The sequence below is a fragment of the Diadema antillarum genome, unplaced genomic scaffold (assembly GCF_040938485.1).
Source record: "Diadema antillarum isolate AM-2024a unplaced genomic scaffold, OU_Dant_1.0 scf00000089, whole genome shotgun sequence".
Classification (NCBI taxonomy): domain Eukaryota; kingdom Metazoa; phylum Echinodermata; class Echinoidea; order Diadematoida; family Diadematidae; genus Diadema; species Diadema antillarum.
Window position 1 is genome coordinate 118,032 of NW_027270978.1, and position 10,147 is coordinate 128,178.

The window sequence follows — 10,147 nt, forward strand, 5'->3', positions numbered from 1 at the left end:
ACTATTTCTCAATTCTTTGGTTTGTTTGTTGTCTTATTTTTAAATGCGTTCAGTGTTGATGATGCAACTTATGGGTAACTACTTATACTTACATTAAATTTGAAAAAAAAAATCCACAAAAGAGAGATTTCTGCATCACAAAAATACCTGCAACTTCATCAGTATTCTACTTTTGCATTACATAATAACTAGGTGTTGTCATTACTGTTTACTCATGATAAAGTCTAAATACTATTTTGTTTTGTTTTTCTTTTCTTGCTTCCGGTAAAGGCCGATATGTGACATAATACAGCAAAATTTCAGCACTTCTACGGATGGCCCACGAGACCAATACCTGTTGGCCTATCACTCATCTAACAGATACTTTTGGCAGTCATTTATTTCTGGACAGTGCCCACGCTGAATACTTGTGATTTTTATGTGAACTTTGTTTAAATGGAAGTATGTTCCAACAAAGTATGATACACTATCTCTACAAAATCGACCAAGAGCTACATCAGGTCATGATGACAGGTAACGTGTATCAAATGAGATGGCCCAAGTACCATAGCCTAAATAGAGCTGCTTCAAAAGCTAGCACCTCCATCAATGGAAACACACATGCTTTGTAATCTCTGCAAGTCTGTCCCCTTCTTTCATGAGACTCTTCCACCAAATGCAACTTGGAATAGTTCCAATCAAGATGGCAGCAGTTCCTGATACATACACTACTGATGAAGTTCCAACTACTGATACAAGTGTGAGCACAGTGAATGTTGCCATAGCCACTGCCATCTCTGCTTAAATTACATACTGTGTTCACGACCACAGATCAATCACAGTGTTCTCTCAGATGCCGTACATGAGTTTGGTGTTCTCTCTGACAGCTGCAAGTACTTCGTCCAGCTGAATTCCCCTCAGCTGGGCGATGCGCTCTGCCACCAGGATGGCCATGCCAGGGTGAGACCACTTCATTCCACGTACCTAATGTTGAAAGAGGGAACATGGGGAGGAGAGATATGAGAAGGAAGACATGGAGTGATGGAAAGAGGGGTGAGGGGAGGGGCGAGTGTGAAAAGAATGCAAAAGGGAGAGCACGAGGACAGGAAAAGGGGATGGAGAAGAAAAGGAAGAGAGAGGAAAAACTGCATGGGTAAGATAAGTCAACAGGATCACCCAATGGAAAACCTGATTTAATTCATAGAGAATTTCACATCTCTTGCTTTTTCTTTTCACTATTTATTGTATAACATAGAATTTTATCATTTCATCCACATAAATATGTCTATATACACCTAAAAAAAAAAGGAAAAAGAAATGACCTACCAATTCAGGGCCCTGTTGCATTAAGAGATGCAATCAAACATAAAGTCAGAAACTCAAACAATCAAAGAGTCGAAATTGAATATTCATAGACTTATGTTTGATTTTCTGACTTATGTTTGATCTGAACTTTTATGCAACAGGGCCCTAGTGAGATTGATTTAGAGAAGACTGATGTGAATAATGTCCAACGTTAAAATTGTGAGTATTTGATCTTTTCACTTGAATGATCATAAGCACTACTGCTTAAAACTTATCCAGTTGCAAAGTTTGTCTGAGAGGGTAACACAAATTGCAGTGATAGGTAATAACAAAAGGCAAGTGCCAAATTGTGTCTCGCCCATTCGCGTACAATTAATATTTTCTAACTCCCAGAAGTTCATTGACCCGCCTATAACCTTTGACCTTGAGGTGACCTTCACCTCCCCAAGGGACATCTACCATCCAAGTTTGGTCACAAACGGACAAAGGGATCAAAAGTTATGAGCCATAATCAAAACGTGCCATAAAAACTTAACATTGGGCCCTAAAAGTTCATTGACCCCTGTCTGTGACCTTTGACCTTGTGGTAACCTTCAACTTCCCAAGGGACATCCACCATCTAAGTTTGGTCACAAACAGAAAGATGCATCAAGTTACGAGCCATAAACGAAACGCGCCCTAAAAACTTAACATTGGGCCCTAAAGTTCATTGACCTCTGCCTGTGACCTTTGACCTTGAGGTGCCCTTCATGTCTGGTGAAATGTGTAACTTTGTATAACCACTCTTCCCTCCAAGTTTGATTGAAATTGAAATCCTCAGTAGAGATTTATTCAAGTTTTTGTAGCGTTACGGACGGACGGACGACGGACGGACGACGGACGGACAGACGCCACAGGCGATCCCTTAGTCTCCCCACACCTCCAGTGGGCTCGACGAAAATGAAGAGCAATGCTATATTTTTTTTTTCTTTAAAGGTTACTAAACTTGTGACCATTTCCATAATCTGCAAAGCATTAAGAGATGAGGGATCTGTTGTACTTTTAAAAAAATATCTCAAAACTAAAAACAAAACCAACATGCAGTGTTTGCTTCATTGTATAGAATACAATGATTTTTCTGTCCTGTAGCTTTTAAATTATGGTAAACTTTTAATTCTTTAAAAAGGGCTGGAAGTAGGTGTTATTTTACTAGTAAAATAAAGGGAAAAATAATTCCATGAGGAGAACCTTACCACAATTCAAGGAAATATAAACTTTATGTTATCTGCACAAGCTTTGAAGGTTAACACAAACACATTTTACGACATGATGACATGATGATAATTATGACAGAAACTGACCTTCTTGGGTACAAAGTAGGGTGTGTCTGTCTCAAGAAGAAGGCGGTTCAGGGGGATAGCTCTCGCTGTCTGATGTGTGTTGGTTGCCGTTGGAAACGTGACGAGAGCAGTTAATCCAATGAAGGAGTTGGGGAATGCTTTCAGGAATGTGCTATGGGAATATCAACATTTCATTACATTGTAACAAATGAAAATCTGATCAAGAAACACATATATTGCATACAGAAAACCACATTGCCAACATTCTTTGTCTGTGTGCTATAAGACAAGTTCCTATATGGCTATGTTTCATGGACGAGCAACCTCAAAGTAAGATCAATCAAATTGCAGCACTGTCACACTGGTCCAATCTTGATGAAGAAATAAAAAAAGCTCCTATATTTCACTATGATTGTAATAACCTTACAAACCTATAACCACTAGAAGACATGCATTTGATTGGCTGCTGCCAAACTGATGGTAACATATTGTATGTTACCACTGCTGGAAGAGTTTGATATATTCTACTAAATTTGATACCAAATACATTTTACATCTACTACATTCACATTATCTCATATAAAGGATTTATCTATTGTAGAACTGCCTAGCACAGGGCACAAAATATAACATAAAGACTCTCATTTTGTGTATCGTGATTGTAACTTATGATCTTTAGCAGAGCAAAGAACACAAGAAGAAATAATATATTCGTTGAAAATGAGCTGTCTACCCTGAATCCTTTTTTTTGTGAATATGTATTTTATCATGATTAAATACTCAAAAGTTTATGTCTTGAATATGAATCAGGTAGTTACCTGAAGAATTACTTTGAAGATGAAAAAAAAAAATACTCAAAATCATGACAACCGAAAGACAAGTCAACCTTTCAACGCAAATCAAATCATTGGTAAAGCTTAAGTTTTTCCCTCACCGGACAGAATCATCTTTCTTCAGACAGACAATAATTGCATCATTTACTTACTCGGTACTTTCAGAACGACAGATTCACTAACATTCAATGTTTACATATCTTGGCAGAAGTGGAGACATAATCATGAAGTCAGCTAACATTTCATTAATTCATTAATTCTGTATTCATTCAGAATCTTTTTTGTCAAGTTAAAGGCATAATTTTTTTCTTAAATGATGAAAGCTATCCCACTTACAGTTCCATGACATTTGCTCCTGCGACAACTGCTCTCATGAAATATTTGCACGCTATGAAGCCAAAAATGAATCCTATCTTCAAATATAACCCTAACCATAATCCCAATCCTCACATCAAACTTAACCTAAAACCCTATCACAACCCAATACCCAAGTCCTTGGAGAAAATGAGACTGGAGAAATATGGTCACAGGAGCAAATGTTATGTCATCCCCACTTACAGAGCATCCTCTGGGGGACCAGTGAAGCAGTGCCGATGAATCTTGTGGTTTCTGGGAACCATTTCCATCATAATGCTTAGTGTATCTTCCTCGGCGTCCCTGCAGTGAATGACTAGGGGCTTTTTTGCCTCTAGGGCTAGGCTGAGCTGGCGGCGGAAGATCACCTTCTGTAGCTCGTGGTCTGATGTCATCTCTATCGGTCTAAGGCAGAACAGTGTGGAGAGGAGGGGAGCAAATGCACATCTTTTCAAAACTTATGTTGCAAAACTAAGATGTAAATGCTGCAGTAATTTCTGAGTGAAGACTATGTTCATTGAATGTTCAAATGATGCACCAAGCAGTACCCCCGAGCACTGCATTGTATGGCACCATCTCATGTTCAGAAGATGTATATTTACACAATGCGATCATGGCGGCCAATATTTAGCACTCGGCGATAATGATCCCAATATCAATTCTGCCCTGTAATGGAGTTTTTACCATAACAGTACTGAGAATAAAGATGATAAAAATGATGATGATAATAATAATGATAATAATGGATGTTTTCATATGCTATTACAATAATGAAAAGTAATTCGGAATGAGATTATTTTAATCCACAAACTAGAGTAGTCCTATGATAACTATTTGTACGTCTTCCGTGGATTGGTAATGCATAGTACAGTGATTGGTGTAGTGTGTGTGATGTGCAGCACTAATGTTATAATACTGCTGCACACCTGAGGTCATTTTGCAACAAAACATTCCTCCATAAAGCACTAAAATTGCTGCCACCTATTTTTTGGCAACCCAAGGTACAGCATCAAAAATAAACAAATAAGTAAAAGAATGAATAACTATTGTACAAACTTGTAGATTTTCACTTGGTACCCCAGGATTCCCAAAAACACTATGCTACTTTGGTCTTAAGCATTTTTGAAATTGTGGAAAGCAAACTGTTGGAACCGTTACATGTTTTGTTCAATTCAGCAGCAATGTCACATACAAACATAATTTAATGTAGAGTAGATTATCTCTCATGATTTTACTATGCTTGAAAAATATTTTCAGGAAACTCACCTATTTGAATAATCCAGACCGATCTCCCCTAAAGCAACAGTTTTGGGGTGATTCATATAGTCCATGATTCTCTGCTCCATTACACCATCATAGTGCTTCACTTGATGAGGATGACAGCCAAAGGAACCCCAAACATTGGGTTCTCTTAACAAGTCATTGGCAAGGTTATATCCACTGGAAAAGTTCACAGGGTAGCAGAAAATGGCAACACATCCCGCAAAGTTTGTTGGAAACTTGTTGGTCGAAGTGAACTTGCTGAAGGTTCCCTTGTAGTTGTACCTCTGGTACAACAAATCAATGTGGCAGTGGGAATCGATGTAGTCAATATCGCTGAATGGATACTGTACTTCAAGAATATCATCAGACTCTGATGTAGATCTCCATGAGGGCAGTTTTGGAGTCATCTCGGCTCTGACCTCATCCTCAAGGGTCAGGCGTCGAGGACGTTGAAGGACCTCCGCAAAAGTCTTTGCTTTCGGTGGGGCAGAGTCCGGATGAAAGACATGCGTGTCACTGCTCTTGGTCCAACCTTGAGCCCCGGCAGACCAGCTTCTAAACCTGTGTGGACCTGACATCTGTGGTGTTGTTACCTGCATCGGTCTACTCATCTCTGTATTCTGATTCCTATTGAACGTCACATCAGCTGGACTAGTATACTCAAATGAAGGGGTATCACACTGCCAAAAACTTTTGGTTGCTGACAAATTTGGTGTTGGAGTACTCTTTCCAACATTCTCAGAAATGGACATAGCATCTGCTCGCTGCTTGGATGACACAATAGCTGCATATGAAAGAGGCCCCTTACTACTTCTCACAGAAGAGATGCGGGAAGTGGGCTGCTCTTCCAAGTTATGAACTTGGTGTTTCAGAGGTTTCACTCCCTGTCCCCAGACTTTACTTTTCCTTCTCATGGGTCCAAATTCTTCTGAAGCAGCATTCATGGCGTCATACCAGTTCTGCTGAGGTTGCTCTCTCACACTATCTTGTTCTGGTGCAAAACTTGTCACCTGCGGTACTTCTGTCCCTTCTGTCTCCCCAAGGTACTGCATTTGACTACCTTTGGTAGAGAGAGAACTACTAGGATCGTTGGCTGGTTGCCAGTCTGGGTTGTCCAAATGTGGAGTCTCGTGCAACATTCCTGACTGGTCTTCCTTCTGGCCACTGCCTCGTTGTCGGAATGAATTAATAGCAACCTGTCTTGGGATGAAAGCTCCATGCAGAGCATGGTCAGACTCTGGATGGTACATCACCTCTGTACGGTCATCTGGAATAATCTGCTGGTCACGATTCTGGTAGCTGCCTTTTGCCTCCTTTGAGGAGTATGATGCTGCAGTACTACTGTCTGGGTTTTCCATGGTGTAGTCAGCTGCGGTGCCAGTGTCCAAACCCTCGTACCTGTCCAAATCCTTGTACCTGTCCACATGAAAATCACCAGACCAGTTTTCCCCCTGGTAGTCGGTTTCTCTTTCTGCCCAATTCTCTTCATCAAGTCCCTGTCCATCCTCATGCGTGCGACAGTCACTTGTATCGTCGAGAGAAGGACAAAGAGATTTGGATATGGGAAACATTCTCTGAGGTTCCATCGTGTCTATCGCATCAGTAGAAATGCCTGTGAATCTCTGGAGCCTTGATGAGACATTAGGCTGCCATAAATGTGGTGGTGGAGATGTTCCAGGAAAGGGAGGCAAAGATTCTTGATGATGTCTCATCCCTGGCGGATGTCCATAGAAATTGTATGGATCTCTCATTGACCACATGTATGGGTGTTGTGGTGTTGGAAAGTGCTGCCCTGGTGGGGTCATGTACTGCTTGGGATAGGGAAAGGTATGCAATGGAGGGTACACTGCATGGAAGCCAGGACGGAACTGCAAAGGAGCATCCATAGGGTCTTGCCACTGGTATCGTTCACGAGGGATGACAGGGACATAGGGTGGAGGCCCGAGTGTAGATGTTGGAACAGCTTTCTTTCCGGCAGTACTCTTTTTGTTGAATTCATTGAGTTTTGTCTGAATAGAGGGGACATCTTCTGTATCCACTCCTCCTGCAGAAAGTTTTTGCACAATTGAATCCCAGCGCTCATCATCTGTTGGAGAGTCATCTACACTTTGTACATCTCTGCTTGGGCTACTATCAACGTCGCCATCAAACTCCTCACTTTCCCAGTTGGGCTCCCTAGAAATGCTTGTCATTTGGCCTGGACTTGCTAGATCATTTCCGTCATTGGCATTTCCATCACTTGCAGCAGTTGTTCCTACAGTCTGTCCAAGCTTCGTCTGGGATGACCCTTTAGTGCTCACAGCTTTCACATTGACTTCACCGTCCTCATCTGAGCTACTCATTACAAGCTTCAGCACAGCACTTCTCTGTCTCCGCTTGAATTTCTCCCTTCTCTTTGAGCAATCCACCTTACTTATCCATGAATCTGATTTTGATTTTATTGGCATACCAGGTCGCTGTCTCGATCCTGCCGTTGGGCTGCTGAAACTGAAAAGCTCCTGTCCAGGTACCGACAGCAGAGTCTTCCTTTCTGAGGCAAGGCGCATTCCATCCTCACCAGATGTGCAAATACAATTTTCTGTGATGGCATTTGAAAGATGTTCAACACCTGCATCCCTTTGTCTTTGTTGTATCACATCTACATTATCCTTGACCAGTTTGTTGTCTTCTTGCTGCTGAGGTTGCAAAACTTTAGATTGTTCCCTTCTTGCACTGTCATTTTGGTCCTCTTCAGTACTTTCACATGACTGGTATGAGTCCTGGACCTGTTTTAAACTGCTGACAGCACGCGCGTTTGTAGACTGCTCTGTATCATTGATTACTTCATCCCAGTTTTCACTGCAGACGACACTGTCACTGTGCCCTTGGAGGTTCGGTTGAGCAAGATCCTGCACTGGTTTATCTCTCGCTATCCCGTCTCCATCTCTGGAAGAAGGGAAACTTCCTGACAAGATCTTTCTGCAACGCCTCTTCAGAGCAGTTCCACTATCTTCACTGACATCTTCAATTTCTGCACAGCTACGCTTGGAAGAAGAGCTAGAACTGGGGCTTAGCGCATCATCTGGAAGATGATGGTGATCACTTCTACCTTCATCAGGCTGCATGAGCACACTTTGTTTGACTGCTGGAATGGGTGGTTTCTCCCCACGGTTCTGATCTGTACGACCAACAACATGTAATGAGGCCCATTTTTCGTTTTGGAGATTTTGACCCCTACCCCTACCCCTGCCCCTGCTCCATCTGTAACCTCTTGCAAACCCCCTTCCTCTCCCTCTCAGTCTTGGCTGGCCCCGTTTCCACTGTCTCCAGTTGAAGATTCCACTATCTGCCATGCTGATTCTTGGGAATGCCTGCTCAAAGACTAGAGATCAGTTCTGGAAAAGTATATAAAAAAGGAAAGTATTGAAACATATTAGAATCAAAGTGATTAGTACTGTGAATGCTGACTCACATAATCAAACAAATATTCACTTTGCTATTCGATGAAATTAATGTGAATGAATCAAAGCTTATCATTACTGGCAGAGCAAGACAACAGATTCACATTGCTGTACTCATGTGCAATCAGGAAATTACCATCATGATTGATAATTGCAACTATCAAAGTTTTGCTAATCTACAAGTAGTTTCTGTTTATAAGCATTTTCTTTCCCCAGGGTGTATCATAAACTTGGAGTCTAAAGGCCCACAGGTCAATAATATAAGTTTACTAGTGCATTACTGGAAGCATTTTCTCATTATACCAAGTATTTCACCTAAGTTGCAAGTCCATCATCAAATTTGTTTTCACCTTTGGCAAATATTCATCAAATTTGTAATGTCTGTAGAATTGTTTAGTAAATTTGGTGACACTACATTTGCTTAAAGCAACAACTGCTCCAGTCTTACTTTCTCCAAGGACTTAGGGTTAGGGTTTTGTTTGTTGGTAGGTTTTATGTTTGGTTTGGCATGCAGATATCTCATAGGAGCAATTGTCAAAAGTACACCTGTCATGGACCCAGTAAATTTATCCCCCCCCCCCCCAAAAAAAAAAAAAAAAATGTGTAACTTCTGGTACGATGTAGTGATATTGAACCTACCAACTTTTGCTAGGAAAGCACTATAAATACGACACTCATTTTGTGTGTTCTCTGAGAAGTCTTGGGGAAAAAAGGCAAAAATTAAAAACATGCCATAGCCTACTTAACAAACCATTAGAATGACTAGAATAATAGTCAAAGCAGGTGTAGTAATGTCTCATTTAAATTCCATGACAAAGCTACTGTCACATGGTCCAATTATACAGTAAGTCAACATCAATTCATTCACAGGGTGCTATTCTGAATCCCTAAAATTGTTACAAAATACTGCTGCCACAATCAATTCCAAAGGCTTTTGTACCGGTACTCTCCTTTTCTTTAAGTTAATTTATAAGGATCTGACACTTATTTAGGGTAAGTCATGTCTTATTCAAATTCATGAAATTCTTCCATCAAGGTGTTTTCATTGCAACTGATTGACAAATTGCCCTACATTGACGTAAATAAGTGCTCACTGAATTGATCAGTGTTTTAATAGTAGCCACATGTGATTTTTTTTTTTTAAATACGTTGATGTAGGGCAATTTGTCAATCAGTTGCACATTGTTACTTCTTTACTAAAAATGGCAGAGAGTGTGGAACACAAACTAAACATAACTTTCTAGAATGGGATGCAAAAACAAATAAAAAAGTCAGTCTCAGGACAATACACAAGCAGAGCGCTGAGCACAAGCTTGGCTGAGTTACAACTTTTAATGCACGTTCCAATGTATATTACATGCTGAAAAATAAAATAAACTACTTTGGACATCAGAGCAATTAATTTTTGCATAGATTGCCCCACTTTGACAAACAGACAAAATATGCACGCCAAATAATTGTTTCTTGCCCACTAAAAGAAAAGTCGATGGGATTTTGGATAGACAATGTATACACGCTATCACACAATAGCAAAAGAGTTTGCCCACTTGGTTAGGGCTCACATACGTGGGAAACTTTTGCTCATGTTACCATGATATGGCTAGCGTAACATCCAGTATGTACAATGTACCAATAATAAAAAGGTTGACATATA

The 10,147-nt window shown here is 40.5% G+C and overlaps 1 protein-coding gene across 1 annotated transcript; it reads right to left on the reverse strand.

Moving 5' to 3' along the window:
• Positions 1-828: 828 nt before the first annotated feature.
• LOC139718123 (putative deoxyribonuclease TATDN2) lies at positions 829-5,136 on the reverse strand. The gene is made up of 4 exons (XM_071629608.1): positions 5,057-5,136; positions 3,995-4,195; positions 2,625-2,775; positions 829-963 (listed from the first exon to the last, which is right to left on the reverse strand). The coding sequence occupies exons 1-4, from the start codon at positions 5,134-5,136 to the stop codon at positions 829-831; spliced, it is 567 nt and encodes a 188-aa protein (XP_071485709.1).
• Positions 5,137-10,147: the final 5,011 nt, after the last annotated feature.

Excerpts from the sequence above, each read along its gene's own strand:
- LOC139718123 (XM_071629608.1), bottom strand. The coding sequence starts at position 5,136 with ATGGAGCAGAGAATCATGGACTATATGAATCACCCCAAAACTGTTGCT. Across the intron at positions 4,196-5,056 it reads GGTCTGGATTATTCAAATAG|ACCGATAGAGATGACATCAG; the intron begins GTGAGTTTCCTG and ends GTTCTGCCTTAG. Across the intron at positions 964-2,624 it reads CCTACTTTGTACCCAAGAAG|GTACGTGGAATGAAGTGGTC; the intron begins GTCAGTTTCTGT and ends TTTCAACATTAG.